General features: G+C 35.1%; 2 protein-coding genes across 21 annotated transcripts in view; both read right to left on the reverse strand.

The window, feature by feature from the left end:
* The window catches only part of LOC137657922 (guanine nucleotide exchange factor DBS-like), a 664479-nt gene that overhangs the window by 385325 nt on the left and 251654 nt on the right, over positions 1-27500 (reverse strand). The gene's annotated exons all lie outside the window — the stretch shown is intronic.
* The window catches only part of LOC137657923 (uncharacterized), a 487878-nt gene continuing 470239 nt past the window's right edge, over positions 9862-27500 (reverse strand). For 5 of the 14 annotated variants that reach the window (XM_068392606.1, XM_068392601.1, XM_068392607.1 and 2 more), the window contains exons 2-5: positions 25396-25485; positions 25029-25142; positions 22326-22542; positions 9890-14596 (exon numbers count right to left, since the gene is read on the reverse strand). In XM_068392606.1, the coding sequence (XP_068248707.1) occupies positions 13266-14596; positions 22326-22542; positions 25029-25142; positions 25396-25479 (1746 nt within the window). In that variant the 5' untranslated portion in view covers positions 25480-25485 and the 3' untranslated portion in view covers positions 9890-13265. Of the gene's footprint in view, positions 14597-22325; positions 22543-25028; positions 25143-25395; positions 25517-27500 lie in introns of all 14 variants that reach the window. The other 9 variants (XM_068392600.1, XM_068392603.1, XM_068392602.1 and 6 more) reach the window with 6 other exon arrangements.

Genomic DNA, 27500 nt, shown 5'->3' on the forward strand with positions numbered 1-27500 from the left:
AAACGCAGTTCTAATGACATGAATTTTATTAGGCCTTCGAATTCCCATTGCTTTTCTTCCCCTTCAACTATATTCCAAAGCTGCTATTCCCATGCACGGGTCTTCCGAGCATACTGTCGGGAGTAGTAGCTCTTAGCAAGATCCGTAGAAGAGAGCGCTATTACATTACAATATTACATAAAGATCTCGTTACGCCCCACCGACCTTCATACCCAATCCTTACCGCAATCTGTGAAAAAAGGTAACTTAATCACCGCTCATCGAGAATCGCGGATCTGCATATCTGACATTACCTAAAAATTTGTTTTTCATAAGTCATATCTAAAGTTTATCCTTGCTTTGGAACAAACATCATGAAGTAAATTCGCAACTCCACCGCAAGAGTACTTTGTAGAACTAAGACCAAATAACACGCGCGGTAAAGCGTATGGTTAACGACTTTGTTAATTTCAAAGGAAATAAAGCGTTCCTGAACCATGAAACAAATCACCGAAGTCCAGTTTAATATATGTACAATAGCCCATCAAGTTATCAAAACCGGACGTCCATAACATAATTGCTACATTTTATAGATGCAACAAATCTATTTGTGCTAACACGAGAATAGTTACGATTGTTTCTAATCATTGGAATTAAGAAATGTCTCCTGTATATTCTAGAACTTCCAAATATGTGACTTAAACTAGACATTCGAAAGATTGTGAGGATATTGAAGCTTTCAAAAGGAAACCGAAGATGTTCTTGATTTCTAAGTGCTTTTATATTGTGGATTTGACATTAAACGAGGAATATGCTGTGTGAAATGCTGAATGCCTTGGAATGTATATGATAAAATGTACTGTTAAAACACTGTACAGTAGAGAGTAAGGGTTCCCCTGCAGTATAGGACCATAATAGCCGCCCTTGAAGTAAAGTGTACGATGCTATGATGTGTCATAACTAAGCCCGAATGACAATATAATCACAAAGGTAATGAAATGAAATCCGACGTTCCTACTTCGGATTCGGAAATTTTGGTCGTCAGCTTAAGCACACGGTGTCTTATCATAGTCAATGACATCATCTTTAATATTATAAATAATCCTCTTTAACCATCAGATAATACAACAGAAACTGTATGAAGAACGGACATGAGTATGCAACACAGCAGGAAGCAAACTTCAAGAGAAATTTTAATTCAATCAAATTATTGCATAGTTGAGAAACTTAAGCGGGTGGCCAATTCGTTTTACATGAGATTGAAATCAATAGAATAACCGTAAATATATCTAATTTACTTAATGGACTTGCACAATGCAATAACCGATTGCTTAAAAGTTTGATCATACGACATAAGTATAACCAGTCGAAATCATCGAGAGAGAGAGAGAGAGAGAGAGAGAGAGAGAGAGAGAGAGAGAGAGAGAGAGAGAGAGAGAGAGAGAGAGAGAGAGAGAGACTGCTATAAACAAAGTAATGTAATTCATCACTGTTTCAACGCCCTACAAACTCGAAGGAAGAGAAACCCCCATTAATTTCCCCCAGATGGAAAGGGACTTGGTACAAAAGGTCACACAGTGAACTTTCAGCTCATTAGTAATGAGACATTTTGTATTATTTTCTTTTCCTCTTAACCTCAGTAGAAGAAGGGCAGATGGAGATTAAGGAGCTTAATAAAGATAAGTTACGCTGAGTCAAGTCTAAAAGCCCAATTAAACTTTCCAGTATTCCGTTCAAAGATCTTAAATCCTAATATGAGAAAAGTCCATCATGAATAATTCAAAGTATCCTCCCCCCTACTTCAAATGATGTTCAATTTTGATATTTAGCATTTTATCCCCATCACTCAATTATTGCAAATTCCGTCATCTGGTTTCCGCAAACACAAAACCATGGCTAACTTGAGATAAGAAAATGCTACATGTTAACAGTCTGTCGATGCGACAGCTATCAACCGAATTTTGAAATGCTACAGTAGCTTAAATCCTCATGAAATTATAAATACCATTCCTTGCTAACTTACAAGTCATCCGATTTGCATCATTGGCATAAAACAAAATCAACCACTACTACGTGACCGCATCAGCTTCAAGTGTTTATGTAACTAAAAATCTGACATTTTCCTAATTTTTTTAAAAAATATTTTTTATCAGACAAAACCTTCAAAATTTCCTCAATTTATACAGCCTAATCAAAGCTTAACTAAGCTGCCAAAAAAAAGGAAAAAAAATAGAAAATGTTTTTCTCCTTGGGCCGGTTCAAATATTTTTTTCTAACTCGTAAACTTTCTTTTTAGACAATTAACTACATGACCTGAGCAGCTGCAGCCACGTTAAATGCGTTATTGGTTAGTCATAAACAGCCTACAGTAAGTTCTATCACACGTGCACGATCTCGACATTCGTCCTGCAATTTGTAACGAGAGAGAGAGAGAGAGAGAGAGAGAGAGAGAGAGAGAGAGAGAGAGAGAGAGAGAGAATCAGTGTTTATTCAGAGATCTATCTTTCAAATAGCTGAGTTGTTCTATACCTTTAAAAACTACATTTTTGTTTGTTATGCCAAGAACTACTTGCAATACACCATAAACACTGCAACTTTTTTTCCAATCTTGCTATATTATGAGCTGAAAGTTAGTTGGCAAATGTCGTTGGTGAAGCTGGAATGGTTCATTAGTTGGTAGCTTTGAAGGATAGAAAGTTGTCTTAACCTTGAAATGCCTATACAGTTTACTTATATATTTTAGAGCATATTTCCATATGTATGTCAATAGTAATATTACATTATTGAAAGAGCATATGAAATCCATTAATGTACCTTATGTAAAATTTATTTAATTGTACTGTTCGCATACGATTTTTTATTTGAATGAATTTATGAAAGCTTTTACCGGATTTTGAGTGAGTCTTGTGGCCACTTGCACTAAAAACAAGACTCCATTAACCTATAGTTACCTCTTTAGTAATAAATTTTACGGAGCACATTTTGAACATTGGCTAGTTTATTATATGAAAATATTCTATTTATATATTAATGCACAACAGATTGAATTTATGAATTTAGACTCTACATCCGGGTGCTGGGGCCTGTGAGGCCATGTAGCAAATGTTTCCTAAATTTTATTACAAATCTTGGACTGTCTTTACGTACAGACAGGTTTGGTGGGTCCTAATTTAATCCATTATCACTTATAAAGTATACCAGATTCACAAGGTCTGCTGCCCGAGTCTAAGGTAAGATTTTTTTACACGAAGTTGCCAAGCTCTTGTCAATAAAGAATGCTTAAATAAATACTATGTTCATGTTTACAAAGGAAGTTTACTTATAGGAACTATCGAGATTTTCGAATGAACTCATCTAAACTAGACATTCTCCTTTCCCTCACCACAACCCATACAATGAATTTGTTATTGGTAAAGCATTATTTCGCTTGAAAAAATTATTTCCGTCCTGCAGCTTTCCCTCCCTTGTACTTAATCTTGCGCACCTTTAATAACCAAAAACATTTCCTGATGCTCTCTTCCCTCAGTCAAAAAGCCACTGGTCTACGTAGATCTGAAGTATACGTAAACAGACTAAAGTTTATAAACATAGTTACTAAGGTTCAATGAAATAAAACATATATGAAATGCACAAGAAAAGCTAGTGGAAGTGCAGCATGAAGAGTACCATGTTGTAGCTGAAAAAAGGTCTTACAAGACCAGTTAATTACTCTAGTGGTATGTTGGACTCTGAAGAAGGGCAGGGTCAACGTTGGTCAAATTAGATCAATTGCTCCCAAACGGGTTACTTCACCATAGGAATCGAATGTTATGTTGCCTAATTTTCCCTTTATAATATAAGGGTAACACAATGTTGCATGTATTACAGTGGCTAGCACTGATTGTATATATCATACAGTACTATAATTGTATTTTAAGTTCTTTAAAAGTAAATGATAATTCATAATTCTAAAATTTGTTGCAGGGCATACTTCATTTAACATGTTTATTAATGAAAGAAAAGGATAAAAAAATAATTTCTCTGAAAAACCATCCAAGGCAGATGGATGTGCATAGAGGCATTAAAAACTTATAAAACTCTAGATTAGCAAAATTAAAATCAAAAGTATCATATCAAATTACTTCATTGCTAATAAATAGGTCTATATTCATATTCAAGTTCCCAAGTTCTATATAAACCTACAAATACAAACATATTAGCTTTATGCTGAACTCACAAATTCATGATAAAAGACACATGGAAATTATGTCTGTGATAAGGTGATCCCTGTGACATACACAAATTTTTATTACTTGCATCATGGATAAACCATTTGATATTTTTTGTATATGGCAGTTCCTAAAGATAGGAGTAAAAAACTATGGGACTTGGCAGGAAGAAGAGGTTACATTTTGACTGGTTTCCATTCTGCCATGATGACATAAGGCGTGCATCATAGAATTCATTTACATCATGACTGTATCTAAAAAGGACAACTTAACTAAGATACCACCAAAAATATTCACAATTATGTCCCACAGTTTCTAAGACTGGCCTACCACAGAGATTGGGAGGCCAGTAAGAAATAAAATACATAGAACAAGAATGAAATGGAAGATGCATAAACTATATGTAATTATAAATATCCCAATAACAGAAAGAGTAAACTTATGATTCTTATACACGGACTATACAACTCTTTGAATATGAAACATAGAACTTTTTAAAGCTGTGACTGGACCTGGATGATTTATTGCCTGATTGTGCTGAGAAGAGTACTGTGCTATGATTAAGGAAATAGCGAGAAATATGGTACCCACCTAAAACACAAAGGTAGTTTTAAAGTAGAAATGAAAGCACCAGGGTAAAGACTGTAAGAAGCCCCAGTATATATGGGAAAACAGTACTAAGACAATGGAGAAAAGAAAGAATTAATTTTCGCATAAAACGGAAATCTAATGTAAAAACATAACTAGAATTGAAAGAAAAATAAACATTTTGTAATGGTGCAAAGATTACACCACAGTACAAATTCATGCATGACATGTAACAATATAAAACCTAATATGTAAAAATGGTCCTGGACCATTTTGATGATGAAAGCACGTCTAAAAAAGCATAACCGAATTAATATTCGACCAATTAAGATGCAGTTAATAGCCAGGGGATATGGCTAATGGTAAGCAGAAGCACCCACACAGAACTTACGCAAGAGGTAAAGACCTTCATACTCCTCGTTTTCTTTTCTAATCCCTCATTGATAAAATCCCCCCAAAAAGGACCCTACTAGATAAGGATATGGAAATACCTTTGACCTGTTTTTCTGCTTTCAAAATTCAAATCAAGATTTCAATGCAGAAAGTATAAAAATCTCATTATTATTACTTCCTAAGCTACAACCCTAGTTTCAAAAGCTCCCACAAGGAAAATAGCCCAGCAATGAAAGGAAAAAAATATTTTAAGAACAGTAACATTAAAATAAATATTTCCTTTATAAACTATAAAAAACATTACCAAAACAGGAGGAAGAGAAATAAGATAGAATAGTGTGCCAGAGTGTACCCTCAAGCAAGAGAACTCTAACCCCACACAGTGGAAGACCATGGTACAGAGGCTATGGCAGTACACAAGACTTAGAGAACAATGGTTTGATTTTGGAGTGTCCTTCTCCTAGAAGAGCTGCTTACCATAGCTAAAAAGCCTCTTCTACCCTTACCAAGAGGAGAGTGGCCGCTGAACAATTACAGTCATATTCGGTATTCATCAAAATATCTTTGGGTTAAAAGTGACTAATTTATAAATGAAACATTATTTCAAAGTAAATTTTTTTTCACTTGCTTTAAACCAATATTTGAAGTTTGCCCTTTATTCATGATGATGAACAACAAAAAGAGGGCTTTTGAAGAATGGCTGCAGAGTAATAGTATAGAGAAGTATGAAAAATATGGAGAAAAAAAGGTGGAAGTAAAGCGCAAGGTACGTGAGGCAAAGAGGGCAGCTGACCTGAGGTGGGGTCAGGGATTGGGTCAGTCATATGAAGAGAATAAGAAGAAGTTTTGGAAAGAAGTGAAGAGAGTAAGGAAGGCTGGCGCAAGAATTGAAGAGACAGTGAAAGATGGAAATGGAAGGTTGTTAAAAGGAGAGGAGGCAAGGAAAAGGTGGGCGGAATATTTTGAAAGTTTGCTGAATGTTGAGGATAATAGGGAGGCAGATATAATTGCTGTTCCAGGTGTTGAGGTGCCAGTGATGGGAGGTGAGAATGAGAGAGAGATAACAATAGAGGAAGTGAGGAGAGCACTAGATGAAACGAGAGTAGGAAAAGCATCTGGTATGGACGGTGTGAAAGCTGAGATGTTGAAGGAAGGGGGTGTGACTGTACTTGAATGGTTGGTGAGATTGTTTAATATGTGTTTTGTGTTGTCAATGGTACCAGTAGATTGGGTTTGTGCATGTATTGTGCCACTATATAAGGGTAAGGGAGATGTGCATGAGTGTTGTAATTCAAGAGGTATTAGTTTGTTGAGTGTAGTTGGAAAAGTGTATGGTAGAGTACTGATTAATAGGATTAAGGATAAAACAGAGAATGCAATCTTGGAAGTACAGGGTGGTTTTAGAAGAGGTAGGGGTTGTATGAATCAGATTTTTACAGTTAGGCAGATATGCGAGAAATATTTAGCAAAAGGTAAGGAGGTGTATGTTGCGTTTATGGATCTGGAGAAAGCATATGATAGAGTTGATAGGGAAGCAATGTGGGATGTGATGAGGTTATATGGAGTTGGTGGAAGGTTGTTGCAAGCAGTGAAAAGTTTATACAAAGGTAGTAAAGCATGTGTTAGAATAGGAAATGAAGTGAGTGATTGGTTTCCGGTGAGAGTGGGGCTGAGACAGGGATGTGTGATGTCGCCGTGGTTGTTTAACTTGTATGTTGATGGAGTGGTGAGAGAGGTGAATGCTCGAGTGCTTGGACGAGGATTAAAACTGGTAGGCAAGAATGACCATGAATGGGAGGTAAATCAGTTGTTGTTTGAGGATGATACTGTACTGGTAGCAGACACAGAAGAGAAGCTTGACCGACTAGTGACAGAATTTGGAAGGGTGTGTGAGAGAAGGAAGTTGAGAGTTAATGTGGGTAAGAGTAAGGTTATGAGATGTACGAGAAGGGAAGGTGGTGCAAGGTTGAATGTCATGTTGAATGGAGAGTTACTTGAGGAGGTGGATCAGTTTAAGTACTTGGGGTCTATTGTTGCAGCAAATGGTGGAGTGGAAGCAGATGTACGTCAGAGAGTGAATGAAGGTTGCAAAGTGTTGGGGGCAGTTAAGGGAGTAGTAAAAAATAGAGGGTTGGGCATGAATGTAAAGAGAGTTCTATATGAGAAAGTGATTGTACCGACTGTGATGTATGGATCGGAGTCGTGGGGAATGAAAGTGATGGAGAGACAGAAATTGAATGTGTTTGAGATGAAGTGTCTGAGGAGTATGGCTGGTGTATCTCGAGTAGATAGGGTTAGGAACGAAGTGGTGAGGGAGAGAACGGGTGTAAGAAATGAGTTAGCGGCTAGAGTGGATATGAATGTGTTGAGGTGGTTTGGCCATGTTGAGAGAATGGAAAATGGTTGTCTGCTAAAGAAGGTGATGAATGCAAGAGTTGATGGGAGAAGTACAAGAGGAAGGCCAAGGTTTGGGTGGATGGATGGTGTGAAGAAAGCTCTGGGTGATAGGAGGATAGATGTGAGAGAGGCAAGAGAGCGTGCTAGAAATAGGAATGAATGGCGAGCGATTGTGACGCAGTTCCAGTAGGCCCTGCTGCTTCCTCCGGGGCCTTAGATGACCGCGGAGGTAGCAGCAGTAGGGGAGTCAGCATTATGAAGCTTCATCTGTGGTGGAAATGTGGGAGGTTGGGCTGTGGCACCCTAGCAGTACCAGCTGAACTCGGTTGGGTCCCTGATTAGGCTGAAGGAACATAGAGAGTAGAGGTCCCCTTTTTGTTTTGTTTCATTGTTGGTGTCGGCTACCCCCCAAAATTGGGGGAAGTGCCTTGGTATATAGATAGATAGATGAACAATAAAGATGCTAAATAATCATGGATTAGAATGACTACCCTTTAGCAACCAATCTCTTAATTTCCTTTGATCACATTACGAAAGTAGGAACTAGTTTTATTTTCATATCACTAAACATGTTTGTTCTTTCATTCTCAAATCATCGTAAACATGGACATCCAAGCAAAAATAAGATATCAAAATGGCAGCATGTGATGTTTAGAGTGAACTATTTTTGGTAATCAGATATAATCTTTTTTTAAACTTCAGGAGTCTAATATGGAAAATACAAAAAAACCATGAGCAAAACATTTCAGATTTTCCAAAGGGGAAAAACTTGAACTGCATTCATGAGAATGAGAAAATGTTAATACTATAGTATACCTGTACTATAAAGGAAAGGTCACCAATGCTGAGAAGTAAATTACTTTTAAATTTTGTTGCTATCAAATGGTAATACATTCTTTAATCAACCCATATTTCGATCAACTTAGTGATAGAAAAATGACAAATTCATAAATAATTTGTATTTTTCTCTAACTAATACTAACCTTCCGTTATTTATATATGGATATATCTTTAGGCAAAGCTGGAAGAAAGCCAATCAGACTTTTTGGTGCGAGGAGCCAACCCTGGGTAGGGTGACTACTGGTACCAGCCACCTATATATATACTCACAGTGATGAACTAGTCCCCTTTTTTCTTTGGCTTCTAGAAAACTTAACATTTTGTATATGGTCAGTGCAATGCATCGGTCATTCTTAATAAATCCAAAAGAAGTGTCAACAAGAACTGATATCCATTGATTTGTATGTTATGCAAAGAGCATTGTTAGCAACACAACACAAACTGGAAAATAAAATATATATTAAATCTATCCCTCAGTAATCATTGTTTGTAAACAAACTCAAATAGCATTAGTCGCCTACTAAAAGCAAAAAATTAAAATAAAATAGATTTCAGTAAGTCATTCACTGTTGCTTTAAACTAAAAAAATGGCTAAAATGTCTTACAGTTAATGTCCTGATTTATTCATGTACAGCAACTGAACTATGGTATGATTATAAATACACTAGCTGCCTATATCCAGTTGTAAGACGGAATACAGTACTACTGTTACAAATTTCTTTTCTTGTATTGTATTGATGATTACATGCACTAATCCTATTGTGGATTGGTTTTAGCTGCAGGCTACTAATTTCATCACTTCATAATATTGAGATAAGGTATATAGTATAAAACTCTTGCATTTGAATACCATAAGCTGAACATCAATAATATAAATCATAACAGAAGAAATAAATATTTACTTTATTTGGTATAGTAAGAGGAATTAAATTATGGGTTTTACTTGAAAGCGGTGAAAAAAATATTGACATGCACCACTACAAACTCTTAAAATAATGAAATATCCTTAAATGAAATATTAAGGCAGTAAAGCCCTTAGAGAAAATAATTACCAATTTTTAAATTTTCAACAAAACAAAATCAACATGTACAGTACCATAATAAAAATATGCATATCTTTTGCGATTCACAATAAGGTTATCTGAAAAAATTAAGTCATCCATTATTTCTAAGTTTTTTTTCCCAGAAAGAAAACTATGCAGACTATTTTTCAATCAGTTGAAGAATTTGGAATAACTTGTACATATATAATTTCAAGCTAACTAATTAAAAACTTCCTCCACAGTGGAGCTTCTGTACTTAATGATGCACCTTAAAAAACGTTTGTACTGTATGTGAATAAATTCTGAAAAAATGAATTCACACTGACAAGCATTCAATTCATTCAAGGTATTTTTCCACTCCATAAAGGGAAAACCAGAAGTCAGCAACCAAATATAATTACAGTACTAACCAAAGGGCAGCATAGGTTAAGAGAAGAGATGTTATCAAAACTAGCACATGTACTTTCATATCACAGTTTTTATTCTATTACATTTGTTATCATTTTATACAAAAGTACTATTTCAATTTCATGGAAAAGTTACTCATGGATACAACCAGTTGTATGCACCTACAACTTCCTCTTAAGGCAAAAGAAAATTATCATGTAAATAAATATAAATCCCAATCCCTCTGTATCTAAATAACACAATTTTTTGACGGATAAAAACCCAATCAATTCCCCTTTTTATTTTAAAATAAAAATTATATAACAATCATTTGTTGGTGCCAATTCATAATAAACCAATGAAGCCATAAGAGAGCAGCATCTCATCTCTAATACATTTTAGAGAATACTTTTGATTTTCTCTACAATTTCTCCTGTACAGTATACTTCTAAAAATATATTCTATTATCAACATAGTCTAGACCAGATAATCACGGGGGCGAGTAAATCATTATATGACCTGAACCATCTTTTGAGAAAAAAGATTTTAGCAGAAATGCATATTGGAGAATATTGCTTGAAATCTAAGCAGAACTGTCTTTCTATTTCCTCTGTGATACAATCTGTATAAAGTATAAAAAGAAAGCTGCAAAAGCCATGGACCTTGGCAAATACAAGTAAATACTGTACAGACAAAGTTTGCATCTGGACGTTTGTAACAAGCTCAAAAGCTCTTTGATAGAGCAGTACCTTTTATAAATTTAATTATTGATAAAAAAGTTCTATCATAATACCAACTTCAAATTATACAACTTATTAAAAATTCATTGCAGCAGTCATATAATTACTTTAAAATAACGTTAATCATTGCATATAGTAGTGAATTAAAGTATGCAGTACATGTAAAATATTGAGGCAGTTATATTATGAAAAATTTAACTTAAAATACAAATGAAAAACAGTTCTTTAATTAGCCATTTAAATATTATACTACTTGCAAACCTGATACTACAATTCAGTAGTGAATTAAAGTATGCAGTACATGTCCAAATAATTAAAAGTTATATTCTGTAAAGTTTAACTTAAACAAATGAAACTGTTTATTAATTAGCCATTTAAATATCATACGGTATTGTAATACAGTACTTAAAAATATGATAAAGCAATTTCATACATTTCAAATGTAGAGAAAATTATACTTTAAATAACTTCCTTTAAAAAGTCAAGCAACTTACAGAATGAGAAAAAATTTATGAACCATAAATTACCATCATTTTAGCTCAAGATCTCATGAACTTACACAAATTAAAACACTTTCCAAAGCATAATCAGGTACATTTCCAAAAACGTAGTTCCATAAAGAATTCTCATGCAGAAAAACTGCAATGTGCCACTAAAACATAGAAAAGGTAAGGATACAGAATTAAGAAAATTCCTAACAGTCCCTAGCAAGTCATTACAGCGGAGGAACTTCGTGATTTTCAAAGTAAAGCTTTGCATATAATGTTATGAAAAAGAAAGAACAGCTGCTTGTATTAATATTGCTTTTTTCTATATACTGTACTATCAGGAGATTTATCAAATCTTTCCATCAACAAACAGTCACTCTGTGGATAAAAAATAAATATGTACAGCTACCATCAAATTTCATTTATATGTTATATAAAAAAATATCAACATCAATGTAATATTTTTCTTGAAAAACAAAACCTCTGAGTGAGAAGTCCTAGTGAGAGCACACTGGTGCCCATGTTTGGCACTTGATTCTTTTTTTTTATTATTTTGCTATTATATATAAACTTTGTTGCCCAGTTACAACAAGGCACATCAAATTAAATGTCTATAACATTTCTTCTGGTTTAACAAACTGCATTAATATAGAGAAGGCTTTGCTTTAAGAAGGATAAAAAAAGTACATCTTTTTTAATGAGGGAACTTGGCAAAGCCATAACTTGAACTATGTTGTCTAAGTCTAACTTCTCATCATGGAAGTAGTAATAATCAACTATTAGTATCTAAAAATCGAAATACTGTAATGCCCATTCTGGAATGAGTCGTCATGACGAACTACGGAGATTACATGAACATATTACGTTTCTATGCCTACTTAATTAAATCGTAAAGCTAAGGCCAGTGCAATGGCTTGGAACTCTGTACAAATAGTACACAATGCCCTTATAGTAAGCATGGACCTGAAAGTACAAATGTGATCAACTCTGTTTTCTTCAGTAATTGGGTATTCCATATCTGCTCTGAGAGTAAGTGACTAAATTAGCCATAGTCACAACCTGAAATTTGTATTACAGTAAAAAATAAACTACAGGTGGTTACTATGGGACTGCAAATACCTTGGCTTATATTGACAAGTTCTACCAGATGACCAAAGTTTTCTATTGATTTTACTGTACAGAAAGACATACCTTCAAATTAACCCAGATTCCTAGAGAAAAAATGGAAAACTCACAACTACAAGAAAACAGTTTATAATCAATGATGCTTATTTCTATTACAAAGGTGTTATGAATATGATGAATAAAATGATGAGGCTGACGATGAATATGATGATATCCGTGAATCATTGAATGGAAGTATGAAGTAAAACAGGCACATATTCTTGACATGCAGAAATTAAACTTTTTTCATCTTCCTGGACTTCCAACATTACACTTCCCACACCATCTAACAGCACTCTGAAAGCGCGCACTGTGAGGGTTTGGCTTTCTATGCCATTGGTTGCAAATTCTTAGCCAGCAAAATTTTGTTTGGCATCACGCTGTCTGTATTAGACCACCCGTAAATAATTCCAAACAGATATGCCCACGTTGACTGAGTCATAGCTGTATTTGCAAGACAGGGATAGAATAAAATGTTAAAAGAATGACAAATGTAATTATGTATGAAAGTAAATCTGTGAATTTCTTTTTTTTTTCTTTTGCATTGGTTTCAACACATTCTCATTACCTTCAAAACTTTTTTTGATCTCTAGTTTTCCTTGAAGTTTCAGTTTTCTTGGTGAGAACATTTAATTTACTATTTTTCCTTTACATTGTTCTGTGTGTTATATAACATTCAGTTTTATATTTATCCATATAAAACTTGACAAACCAAGTAAACCAATTAAACAGCTACGTTTAAATAAATTTAAATGTATTAATTTGTGTAAATAGTGTCCCAGCCACTACAGTCTAAGTCAAAAGAAAAGCAGGTACAACTTGGCTCACCTAAAACGAATTCAAACTGTCTTGCCTATGTATTTCACAAGTATCAAAGGTTGCTACCCTTAAGAGATTAAAATAAATAGATTCCTGCAGCTGATGTAGTTTACACAAAACAATTTCAGGCATTGCATTGTAACAGTCCAACACTTAAGGCAGAATACAGACCAACACCTTGCAGTATACCGTTACACTCTGAAAAAATTTCTCCTTCTCCTACAAGCTAGTGTATGGAAAACCTGTTGGTCTCACTTGTGTTGGTGCTTGCCCTGGAGGGAACATGCCTGGCTGCATACAAGCTGAATACAAAGGCTGCTGGGTTTGCAGGTTAAGGGGCAGTTGTACGTGAGAGTATGCAGGATAATTGCTGCTAATAGGGGCATGGGGCATTGAAACAGGTACCCCAGGACCAGGATGGGTGTTAGGAGGAACAGAAACAGGTGCTGCTGTGACAGGTGGAGTGTTGCGAGCATCTTTCGGCGGTTCCTGAGGAGGCTGTGCTTGTTGTTGCTGTTGTTGCTGCTGCTGTTGTTGTTGTTGTTGTTGCTGCTGCTGCTGTTGCTGTTGCTGCTGATGTTGCATAACCTGTTGGGCCCCTGTTTCTACTCTCTGATCTTGCCTTTGATCCTGTGGTGGAGCAGTTGGTTGTGCACCAGTGGCATTATCATTCTCATCATCATCATCATCACTCTGACCTTGTGATCTCTCTGCCTTTTTATCCATACGGAAGAACTTGACATTAGGAAATTGTTCTTTCATGAAATGTCTGAAAGAAGAATAACCCATCACCTTGACATCAGGCTCAAAGTGTTCACAATACTCCTTATAAGCATTGTGAATTTTCTTTCGAGTAATGTCAGCCGGCAAGTAAACTGGAGGGGACTTCCCTGTTTTATTGGGCTTCTTAGGGGTATTTGTGTTTGGTGAGTACCGAGCAATGTAACTCTGCAAGAAAGCAGCAGCATGTTGATAAGTATCAAGTGGGAATGTATTTGGAGGCTTCTTACCATGATTACCATGTACTCTAGGAGTTACTCCATTTACCATAACATGCTTCCTTATGGCTTTGAGCTGATAATGCGTGCAGTTTTCCAAGTAAAGAAAGGCATCCAAACAAACTTTCTTGCCTTGAAATACATAGGATGCCCTAAGTCTCTTTCTTTCCTTATGACGAGAAGTCTCTTCAGGGTTAGCCAGGCAAGCCATGGTGACTCCCATGAGATACATGTCATGCTCATTCTTTGTTAGCTCTGCAATATTCAGTCTATGCCTAAACACAAACTCAGGATTCATGTTCTTAAAGCAGTTGTCCCCTTCACATTCACAACCTTTTTCAAAACGATCTCTCACTTGATCACTATTCTCTTCCAACTTAGTGGGATCAATACCTTCTGCCAGGAGATCTGCAAGTTTCCTTTTCTTCTTCACCTCCTTTTTGATCTTGGGTTTGGTTTCCTGCTCCTCCTCATTGACGTTCATATTATTGTCTCCTTCTTGACTTTGCATATCATTCATGTTGTAATTAGAATTCATTCCATTCTGACCATCTGCAAAATGAATGCAAGATTAAATGAAAAACTTGATAAACATTGCATGTACTTGTAAATATATATTGCCATAAATCACAATTCCTGTGGCCATTAAAGAATTCTACAAGAAATTGGCTTCAATAAAGTTTTTAACTGTTATAATACCTGCAATTATTTAATAAAAATTATGAACGTTGATTATTTCAAAATTTCCTTCAATGAAATACAGCACCTTACAACAGTGACTTCAGCATTCAACTATTTTTAGGGTAGTGTGAAGTTTTAATATTTCATTAATTACATATCAAAACTAGACAAACAATTGTACATCTGTAATATAATGAAATAAGGGAAAAACAAAATAATTTGGTAGGAGTACTAGATATTCAATAGTACCCTAAAATTACCGACCACTCCCTATCTCCTCACTTCCTGCTTGTTTTTCAGACGCAGCATTCTCCTGTCTCATCTTGAACTGAATTCAAAGTCATGAATTCAATTCGAGCACAACATCGGACATACGAAGCCATTCAGCGGCCGTGCAAGTAAGGGAAAATCAAGCAGTTGCACTATGAAGTAAAAGTTAAAAGTTGGACAGCTAAAAGGAAGAAAAGAAGCAACGGAGGTAAAGTAGAGAGATACAAAGCAAGTATTACTAGGGGGAGAAGGAACAAAGCAAAAACCCTTATGAAATGCCCACAATGCACAGAGTGGGTTGCACTGAGAGCACTACCATGCTAAGGAGTTTCTTGTCTGCTGACTTTCATCTTAATTTGTTGGGAAAAAAATTCCAGTCTGATAAAGATTTTTCCTTAGCTGTGATCAGGATATTAATCTTGGGCACTGTCAATCAGTTAATTCTTTGTGCATGTTCCTTAAGATTTCTCATAATTCTGACCATCTTAAGCAATCAGATCTTCCCAAAATGTACTATCCAGCATGCAGTACTAGGAATGCCATTCAATATAAGTCTTGCCTTTTCCATCACAAGGCTCAATACTACACATTACTCTAGAGGTTTTATTCCAGCTGTGACTAGATTGTGGAATGATCTTCCTAATCTATTGGAAAAGAACTTTAGTTCCAACTTCTTGTAAAGCTTTAGTTAAAAAGGTTTGACATAAGCCACTTTTCATAGTTTATATATAACTTATCTATTAATGTTGATTTCAATGTATTTTACCATATTTCTTAATACCGGTATTTCTCAATTACAGTATAGCCTATATATTCGTTAATTCTTGATTTCCCTCCCTCACTGTGATGCTATTCCAGTTAGAGCCCTTGGGATTGTAGCACTTTGCTTATCAAATTGGGATTGTAGCTTGGTAATAGTAACATTTTTTCTCTTTGCATTTGTGAGTGCTGGATAATAATATAAACACCAATAATGCTACTACTAACAATACAATAGAATACTGCTGGCTAAGGGAATATAAAGTTGCCAAACATAAAAACTTAACCACTTTTTCATTTTGGAATACCGCATAAATATTTATGATGAAGAAGAAGAATAAAGGAAACTAAGGATAGCTATATACATGAAAAAAGATCATCACAAATTTGTTTAACAAAGATCAATGTGTCATATTTATAGTCTTTCATATGAATTTCATGAAAAATTTATTATATGATAAAATAGAGCTTTGATAGCTAAGTTGAATGGAGACCAAAGGGGGTTGAATGCAACGTAAATAGCAAAACGCAATGCAACTGGGGCAGAAGAAAAGAGCCTTTAGTGCATGCAATATGGTAGAGTATTTACCATCGACCAAACCTAAATAGTTAACTGTTAATTTACAACATAATTTTGCAAAGCTCCCAACCAAAGGTATTTCATTTAGGACAGTTAAAACAGAGCATAAAAATGCAAATTTTTTCTTGTAGTATTTCTAAAGTGATTCCAAAATCTTTCCCAAAAATTAATAGGATATGAATCTAAGCTTCATGTAAATAAACTAAAGCATTATTAATATCATCATTATTATTACTAACAACCCTAATTGGAAAGCAGAATACTACAAGCCCAAGGGCTCCAACAGGGAAAGCACAGTCTAATACAGAAAGAAAAAGGGAATTAAGAATAACTTGCAAATAAAATAATCCCATGCTGAATGGAAAGCAAGTAACACAATTACAAACATGAGAAGGAAATGCGGAGCAAAACACAAAGGAAACACTGGTCAGATACAGGATGAAAAACATGACCTCTCAAGAGGTCGACCAGTTTCGGACTGGTGATAATGCCCAGCCTTGACCCAGGCCGGGTAATTGTAGGGATAGGGGGTACTGCCAGATGGGGGGAGAACTGGGGAGGCCTAACGGAAAATTCTGGTTGGTACGGGGGCTAATGCCACAGATCTCCTAAAGAAGTTCCGAGTAAGTATATCGCAATGGAATAAAAAAAGATATACTGTAAAACACATGAAGATCATTAACAAGGTTTAAGAGATAGGTACTATGCAAAACATGAAACAATACTTATCAGTCTGTTTGACAGAAGGCATCTGCAATAAGTTTCAAATTCATAAGTTCCACAGATTTACTAGGAAGATAATTCCACAATCTGACCACAGCGGGAATAAAACTCCTGGAATACGGTGCAGTACTGAGCCTAGTGATGGCAAAGGCAAGACTTTAAGAATTAACTACACACCTAGTATATACTATGTACTGGATGGACAGTACAGTCAGGGAAGATTTGTCAGCAAAGAATGGTCACCATTATGAAAAAAATTAAAACAATATAAACAAAGAATTAATTAAAAGACACTGCCCGAGATTAATAACCTGATCAAGGATTAGGAATTCAATAAACCTCAAGCTTTTTTCCAACAAATTAAGATGAGTTAGCAGCTGAAGACCAGACATACATACACCAAGGCACTTCCCCCAATTTTGGGGGATAGCCAACATCAAACAATGAAACAAAAAAGGGGACCTCTCCTCTCTACGTTCCTCCCAGCCTGACAAGGGACTCAACCGAGTTTGGCTGGTACTGCTAGGGGTGCCACAGCCCACCCTCATAAAAACAATATTAAAATATGAAAGAATTAAAACATTTCTTCAGTACAGGCTGAGTTCCAAAAATCTTTACAGACTTTTTTCAATACAATATGACACTTTAGTCTAATAGACAGGATGTATTTCTCAAAGAGTAAATTTGCAATAAAGAATTACACCTAGTATTAAAATGAGTGGTATTGAGTTAGAGACAATGTGAATGGCTGGATCATAGTTATATGGATAACCCTATACAGTAGGTTGGTGTTATCCACCAAGTTTGCTCTTCTACCCATATGCTGTATTAATAACAGGATCATACCTGATAAGACAACATTGAATTAACTAAATTATCATTTACCTTTAATGCTAAACAATCACCCTCCAAAAGTTTTAAATATCATGAAAATATAAACATTTCTAACAAAAGAATAAAAACTATTTTAGGGCGTCTTTTAACATTTACTCCGTGAAAAACTATTAAACTTTATTATACTTACTTTGACTTTACCCTTAACAAGAGTCATGTCAAAGTCAAGATTAAAAGAAAAAAATACCCTATCCTATCATGAATATAAAAAAAATGACCAAAAGAGGAAATCAAAATCCCAAGAGAAGATACAGTGATCCCTCGTTTATCGCGGTAGATAGGTTCCAGACCCGACCTCGATAGGTGAAAATCCGCGAAGTAGTGACACCATATTTACGTATTTATTCAACATGTATATTCAAACTTTTAAAACCTTCCCTTGTACGTAGTACTGTTAACAAACTACCCTTTAATGTACAGTACAGAACACTTAATGCATGTACTACAGTACCCTAAACTAAAACAGGCACAAATATTAAAGGAGATTTTATATCATGCGTTTCCTAAACACGCCAAAAAGCACGATAAAAAATGGCAACCAATGTTTTGTTTACGTTTATCTCTGATCATAATGAAGAAACAAAAGCATTTAGTGTACACATCTGTGTATAGGTTAGTTTTTGCATCGATTATATTGATTATACAGTACAGTGGAACCTCTACACACGAACGTATCTACATCCGAAGTAAAATTCGAGCAACTTTTTGACTCTACACCCGAATTTTATTTCGACACACGAAGTACAGTAAGCAATTTCCGTCGTACCGGTTGTATCCGAATTTTTCACCACGCGAAGTACAATTCGAACACGTTCCTACTCTACACCCGAATTTTTTTTTCGACAACCAAAGTAAACAATACTGTACTCGTATGCGTAGTCGGTGCTCTTAGCGCCTGGTGTGTTTTTTATTTCCGCCGATAGAAGGCAGCACTTCGACCTCGGAGGGACCCTCAATTAGCGTGGCTTGTGACATTCCTCTGTTCTCGTTGGCTTTGTGTGGTTGTGCCCTGTGCGTTCTGCTATTAACTGTGTTTTAATCGTTATTTTTTACGTTCATCCTTTTACGGTATTTTACGTAAATCATGGGTCCTAAAAGGCTTAGTTTCGCAAGTGGTAGTGGTGAAAAAAGGAATAAGGGAATGCTTTCTTTATAAAGAAGTAAAGCAAGGAATTATTGAAAAGCATGAGTGAACTTGCAATAAGTTCTGCGCAAATAAAAGAGGTGTTAGGAAAATATCAAGACGTGGTCGACTTCATCGACAAATACCATCCAAAGAAATTGCAGGTTTGTCGTGTAGTTGCGCAGTTTGATGATGTTTCTCTAACTTATTTTCGAAACATTCTGAAAAGCTGTACCAAGCAACTTTCTATCGATAGCTTCTATAAAAAAACTACGAAGCAAACTCGTGATGAAGAGGAAGGAAGTGGTTCAAAGAAAACAGCAAAGAGTGAAGAGAAAGAAATTCAATCAATTTTAAGTGTAGAGAGTGAAAGTGATTAAAATTAATCATCAAAAAAAAAAAGAAAATGTAAAAAAAAATATAAAATATAAAAATAAAAAAAAATAAGCTAAGTTATGTTAAAGTTCACTTAGTGTAAGTTAGAATAAGTTGCGGTAGTTTACGTTTATCGTAGTTAACCTCTCTATCTCCTCGCCGCCCGTCCGTCTCCTCTCTGCGTAGCAAGACCAACAACACCTGCGCTGGCGTTTCTAAGGTAAAGTGACGCTAAAAACCTGTTTCTTATTTATCATTTTTTGATAATTCTTCTTTTTTACATGTCTATTATCTAATTTAGTGTGCATTATTCTCATGGGAAATTATGTGTAGTAGTTTATTAAGAAGTTATCATAGGTTTTTGGGCTCAACCACGGATTAATCGTATTTCAATGTATTCTTATGGGAAAATTCGTTTCTAAATCCGAACATTTTCTACATCTGAAGTTGGTTCTGGAACGGATTAAATTCGTATGTAGAGGTACCGCTGTATGTTGATTTTGTTATTACCAATGTTTTACTTAATTTTTCTTAGGACTTCCAAATGAAATGTTTTTCTTTATGAGCCTGAAACGGCGGCGTCATAAAGTACGCTCCATCTTCGATCGTAATAACCAAACGAAGGCATTTAACGCGCATGATGAAAGTGATAAATAATGATATTACAGTAAAAGCTTTTAGAAAATATGTTATTACAAATATTATTTACCGTATCTATATAAAATCATACATACGTAGCAAAGCAGGAAAACAATTTACGAGAGAGAGAGAGAGAGAGAGAGAGAGAGAGAGAGAGAGAGAGTTGCTTTACGTACGTAAATGTAAATTTTAAACAAAAAAATAGCCCCATTTCATATAAAATAGGTTATTACAAATATTTTATTTCATCATATTACAGTAGTCTGTATAATACTGTAAAGTTCAGTACAGTATGTTGTTGTTAGTCGTGGCGATGAAATTCTCATGAAACAAAAACACGGCATTCGATTACAACAGCGGATCTCTCTCTCTCTCTCTCTCTCTCTCTCTCTCCCTCTCTCTCTCTTTGTGTTATACAATACTTACATATAGATGAAGAAACTAAAAATTAGTTTTCTTAGTGTCAATTAAATACGAAACGAAAAAATTATGCCGAGTTTACATCCATTTCAATCGTTGCTAAAAATACGGCATCCGATTTCATCAGCAAACCCCTATTTTTTGGGAAATATCATTTTATTCTAGAAAATTGCTACTCTTTAAATAGTTAATTGCACATTAAGAAATCGTGTACTTTTGTTTTTAAATTTTGGGTGTGTTTTAAAAATTGAGTATTGTTGACTTCTTTTTGTTTTACTTTTGGCTGTGATCAGATCAGCTGACGTCTAGCTGCCGCTCTTGAGAGCGTACGAATACACTAACAAAGTATCGTTTATACCATTTCTTAACTTATTCAAACCGTTTATACAGTTGATATTACATAAGCACCAATGTGTTATAACCTATCAAATTTTTTTGTTTATTACATTTAAAACAACTCTCTCTCTCTCTCTCTCTCTCTCTCTCTCTCTCTCTCTCTCTCTCTCTCTCTCTCGCTCGAGACGCTCTCTCTCTCGCTCGAGACGCTCTCTCTCTCGCTCGCTCTCTCTCTCGCTCGCTCGCTCTCTCGCTCGCTCGCTCTCTCGCTCGCTCGCTCTCTCGCTCGCTCGCTCTCTCTCTCGCTCGCGCTCTCTCTCTCTCTCTCTCTCTCTCTCTCTCTGTGGGCTACTTTTCACAACCTCCCATTCCTTACCTCTCCCTATCTCTCTAACAAATGATATCTTTGTTGCTCCTCAAAATTTCATTTATATTGAAAATCAATCATGATTCAATTTTCCTTACTTTCTCCAATCTCGCACCATCGGTCACATCGCGGTATTTTCGAAATTTCCGGAAAATCCGCGATATATGTATATACAGTACATGCGTTATGAAAAAAATCCGCGAAGTGGTGAATCCGCGATAGTCGAACCGCGAAGTAGCGAGGGATCACTGTAATGCTTGTATCGTAAATAATGTCTGGAATTATAAATAATAGAGCTTTGTATAACGTACAACCGTACTAAAGTAGTAAATATGAGAAAAAATATTCCACCTTAACTAATGTTGTTCTGAGGATCTGAAGAAGCTCTTCAATATTAATTACTTTTCTTGATTACTAAAATATCAAATACAATACTCAACTGATGAAATGTCTCAATTACCTGTACATTGCTCTTATCACTAGAATGGTTAGGTGTGTTAAACAAGTAAAACGTTTTCCACCTCTGACATCTTTTCTTCAGTTCCTACGTATTACTTTATCAACAAAAGAAATTTGTCAAATTCCAAACAGTGACTGTACAGTATTACATATGAAATTTTGCAAATTCATCAGTTCACTCCCGATCCAATATTTTCTAAAACAGAGGCCTGAAGAATTTATACCATACCAACAACCTGGATTGAATTCCTCATTAACTACTAAACCACCGTAAAGTTATAACAACCATTCAACCATTTGAGGTAAAAAAAGAAAAAGGTTTCACTAGCAGCCACCTGATGAGGCTTGAATATCCTCATTTGATGAGGCCATGTTTACCATTTTTTTTTTCACTGGACTTCAAAACTGAATAAGAAACATGAAACCAAATTTCATTTACATGTCTATGTAGAAAAAAATAGAAACAGGAGCCCAAATGTTGGCATCAACTTTCCAAAACAACCCCTCTGAGAGAGTAGAAATGAGACTCATTAGTTTCACCAAAATACTTGATAATGATGATGATAATAATAATGTGGGCTTACCTTAATTGATAAGGATTAAGATTGAGAGGATTAGAACATATGCAGTAATGATAAGCCTAACAAACTCTTACCCATATCAGTGGTGGACCAAATTGAATGCTCAAGTGGAGGTGGTTGAAGCTGGGAGAGTTGATCTGCTGTCATGTGTGAGATTTGAGGTGGACCCTGTTGAGGAGGACCTTGAGGTGGAGGTCCCTGAGGAGGAGGTGGCTGACCATTTTGAGGTGGCTGTTGTTGCTGCTGTTGACTATTATCATTACTTTGTTGAATGGGCTGGTTCCCTTGAGGCTGTAAAAACAAATTTGTTTTAAGAATATGATAACGGTTATCAGATTAATGTATGATGACTGGCATAAATAAGACTATAATTAGTCACCTTTCAGTAATAAAAGAATAAAAAAACATTTACTAATGACAGTAACCTTTCAACTCCTAAAGATATAATTGAGGTAAGAAAGGTAACCTTTTATAAAAACTAACAATGAGGTCAGTACTACTTAATTTAGATAGCAAAACGCATTTACGAACCTAGCCATATCTTTACATGAATATCTTAAATTAGGTACTGTCCGCTATTCAACCCCATAAAATCAGAGAAGAAACTTGCATATCATTTTTACATAAAGCAGCAGCCATATAATAATAATCATCAACTACAGTACACTTAAAGAGACAATATAAACATTTTAAGGATACTCATAACATAGAAATTACTATGTGTATGGATAAGAGTAGTTTAATAAACACAAACTACTGATGTGCAGTAGTTTAACAAGTCCAATAGGCTGAATGTATGAAGTGTCTGGAGGATTTATATCTTTAAAGGTTTACATGTATATAAATGTTAAAAATATACAAAATTAACAAAATAATTCCAAAGAATTCTGATAAAAGTGGAACATGAGATGTAAACTAGCCTATCTCGCGGGTAAAAACGCTATATAATTTTCTTATATGCTTATTTAGTGCTACAAATAAGTATAGGATAAAGAAATATGGAGATCACATAAGTACTTCACTGTATGTATCAAACTGATATTTCTGGTTTTACTTTGGATTAGAAATTCTCTAGAAGATTCTTGGACTCAAGATCATGGACACTTTATTGTTTTACCTCTTAATATAATTCTTAAAGTGCAAATTTTCACAAACTTATTAAAGGTTTCTAAGCATAAAATTCCCAATGAGAACGAAGATCATAAAAAACTATAATATAGTACCTGTTGTATTAAAAAAGGACAGATAAAAGTTAATATCATTGTTAATCCATGAAATACTTCCATCTTAGTCACATTTTCCATCAAATACAGTATGTGGAAAAACTCTGTGCAATTCTGCCTTCAGGAGTTCTTACATCCTGAAAAAAACACACTATAAAAAAAGAGGTAAAGGAAATCATAGCATTGGCAATGTAATTTCCATAAACCGAAGAAGTTTTCACAATACCCAACAATAACTTAAGTTGTAAGTTACTACAACAATATATTCAACTATGTCATTTCTATACGTTGATTGCCAGAAATGCACTAGCAAGTCTTTAAGAGGCAATCATGACATGTACTGATTATTGTATTTACAGCATAAACTGTATCTTCATACATATGAATACAGACAAGCATGTATTTAATAGTCTAGTTTATTCTTATAAACTTAATTTTGCATCTTCAAACCATGTAAGCATTCCAATTTCTATTAATTGGTCTTACTCCTTACTTCCACCTCTCATTTAAGAACAAACTCTACAGGTGGAGAAATGCAGTGCTTAGGTTTGACTCAGTTACAGTACTGCATAATACAGTAACAATATCCATGTTATTAACACAATATGTAAGATATAATACAACTGCAACTGCAATCTGTAATTGGTTCTCTAGAACTGAATAACTTGAAATAGCAAACAGAGCATCATGGGAGGGGGAGGGGGGTTTAAGAGAAATTACATTCAACAATTCTGAATTGTGGCATATAGAGGCGGTACGGTAACTATTTAAAGGCATCCTTGTCTGTAGTTACGGTATTGACTGATAATGAAAGTTGGGTTTGACAACCTGGCACTACCCTACAACCACTTGTTTACTTAGCACCACATCAAGACTGTGAAAAAAAGACATTAAGACTGGATGGTCAGTAAGATAGATTACTTTCCCATGTTTAAATACACAGAACTGTTTGTGAATAACATCCCTTCTTTGGAGTCCTTGGTAAGTTTCAAAGTGGGGCAGATTCTTTCTTAGATGAAAGTTACACATGGGTGTAAGTAACCCTTTGGACTCCTAACTATTCGAGAAAGGAATGCAACATCATTGACAATATTAATCTGTTATGACCATTAAAGAAATGTTAAGACTGCATTGGAGAAGTACAAAATTATGTTAGAAGTTCTCTATATTATGCGGGCAAGCATAAGTGTCTATCTCAGACTGATGACACTCTTTAGCTAGGGTAAGCAGTTCTTCTAGATAGAAACTCCAAAATGAAACCCATGGTTCTCTAGTCTTGGGTTTTAGTTCTTTTGTTCGACGGTACACTCCAGCATGCTATTCTATTATGTTTCCTTATTCCTTTTCCCAACTGGGTTATTTTCTCTGCTGAAGCCCTTGGGTTTATAGCATCCTGCTTTTCCAACTAGGACTGTAGCTAAGATAATAATACTGTAATAATAATAACAATAATAATAATAATAATAATAATAATAATAATAATAATAATCTAACACCTAAGCTGAACTATCTCCAAAAAGATAGGATAGTTCTTTCTGCTTACACAACTCTTACCTGGTAGGCCATCAAGTGGAGGGGTTGCGAATGGATGTGCCACTGTGGTGGCGGATGGGGGGGTACCATAACCATGGGCTGGGATGTGGCAGTGGACAAATTCTGTGGTTCGTTCTGTAAAAACAGAATTCCATAAGAAACAGCAACTGTTACAAGACAACGGTTTCTGCACATCGCTATATATTATTTGACAATATTGAAGAAGATGACATGGGTCAAATCAAGTACGAAGAATGGTCTAAGACATCATGCTACTTATGCACTATTAATATCAATGTTACTCCTACAATACAGAGAGAGAGAGAGAGAGAGAGAGAGAGAGAGAGAGAGAGAGAGAGAGAGAGTTGAAAAAAACATCAAAACTAACCTGTGTGGAGGGTGGTGCTCCAAGCATGTTGAATGAGCGTAAAACTTCACTTGCTTCTTTTTCCGCCGGTCCATGAGCTTCCATGGCTCACTGGAATTCAATCACACTTAAAACAATTTGCCTAAAAGATTGAATAATAAGTAAATAACAAAATTCCGGAGACATTACACAATACACTTTATGTCAAAAGTAAATACTGTACAATCTTATGGCAAGAACTTAGGAAATGAATGACAATCCCTTAACATAATAGATATATAGCAAAAAAAAAAGATTCAATTTACATCTGGACATTATTCCAACAAAACACAAGATTCAAGCTTGAAATGTTCATATACAACTTTTGTAAAAAAAGATATATGATGATGTTATCAGAGCAATAAAGATATTTTTAAAAAATACTAATTTCAAGACATGAGAGATTCTACCTGTAATAATTGAGATTAATACAGGTGTATTGCATACATGAATGTTTAAATTTCAAAGGGAAATTTACATTGTTTTATCTTTCAATTCCAAAAAAATTATGCTAAATTGGAATCCCTTATTACAGTAAACAAAACAATACAATACATTATAAACACATTAATCTGGGCCAGTTAGCCTCTATTAATATTGGATCTGGCGCATTTCTTCAAAGAAAATTAATAACAGAACACAAAATGAGATAACACTAAAAAGACCTTTCTATTTCTTCTTACAATAGGTATATTAAACGCTTGTGTGTATATATATATATATATATATATATATATTACATGAGAATGTATGTATATACTTGTGTATGTTAAGCATGCGTGAGTGGGAGGGTGGCGTACGGGAAACGATAGTAATCTCAAAGAGAGGTTCCGTTCTTTATAAATTCGTATAAAGCGTATTTCAATAACACCGATAAGGAAAACCAACATTCTAGTCACTGAAAGGCGTTCCTTATGCGGTGCCATGAACACTTATCAAACCACTTCACTACTGATTACGCAACAGGCATATACTAAACTGTTTCAGGTAATATACTGTAGTGAATTCAGGAAATTGCAAAGCTTATGATTTGGAATTGAAGAGATTAGCAGAAAATACGGACCATGGATACTAAGGCTGTCATAAATTACGGCTATGTAAATATTCAATCCGTTGGTAATAAAACTATTCAAACGGAGGATTGATAAATTATAAATATTTCGTTCAAGGAGAAACTTGTTCTCCGAGTGCTTCGATAATGTAAATTATACTGGCTACTAACACAAGAGCCCGTGTCTTACGCAAAGTAGGGCAATATAAAAAGAACGAACGAAATGTTAATTTTACAATTAACACCAGTTATGCAGTGTGATATCCAAAATACCTAAAAATATATACAATATACTGTCTTCGTGGGTCCTGTAGAGTGTAGGGTTGCCCTACATGATAAGACCAGGAAAGCAGTCTTTAAAGTATGCAAGGAAACTCGAAAAACAGCGTACCCTTGACTATCGCGTATTCCTAGAAGTCTAACAAGGCACAGAATTTTCCTAAATATCGACTTATATTAAGTAAAAGCAAAATTACCTGGTACTTCACCAGGTTTTAGAGCTAAGTAACTCGGAGAAAGAAAATTCTTATCTCACCGAGTACTGCACAGAAAATTAACAAGTAGTGCCATGACTTGCTCCGATGTAAAATTAAAGAACGATATCACGCTACGAGCGAAGAGGGTTTATTGCAAACAACTTCAAGTAATCACACTTAATACTAGGGTCTTATCGGTCTCTTGTTGTAGCGGCATTCCAATACTCCAGCCGTGAGTGTTACGAGGAAATTGAATTCTTTATTGCTCGGCAACAAAATAATTGAAAAAAAAAAGTAGCAAGGCAAGCTTGAGGAAATATTCTTACTATTATTGGAATGACAATTGTACTGCTAAGCTTCGACTGTCATTGCCTTTACTAACATGAGACGCTGTACAGTATTTATATGGAAAAAGGAAAAAAAATACACAAATATTTTGACGACGAGCAGTGTGGAAGGAAACGGAAATTAATTCATTTATACTGATCAACCCTCAATAGAAAAAAAAAAAAGATGAATGGATGCAATATGGTTCTACTGTACTATTACTATAATAAAAC

Source organism: Palaemon carinicauda, chromosome 18 (assembly GCF_036898095.1).
Source record: "Palaemon carinicauda isolate YSFRI2023 chromosome 18, ASM3689809v2, whole genome shotgun sequence".
Lineage (NCBI taxonomy): Eukaryota > Metazoa > Arthropoda > Malacostraca > Decapoda > Palaemonidae > Palaemon > Palaemon carinicauda.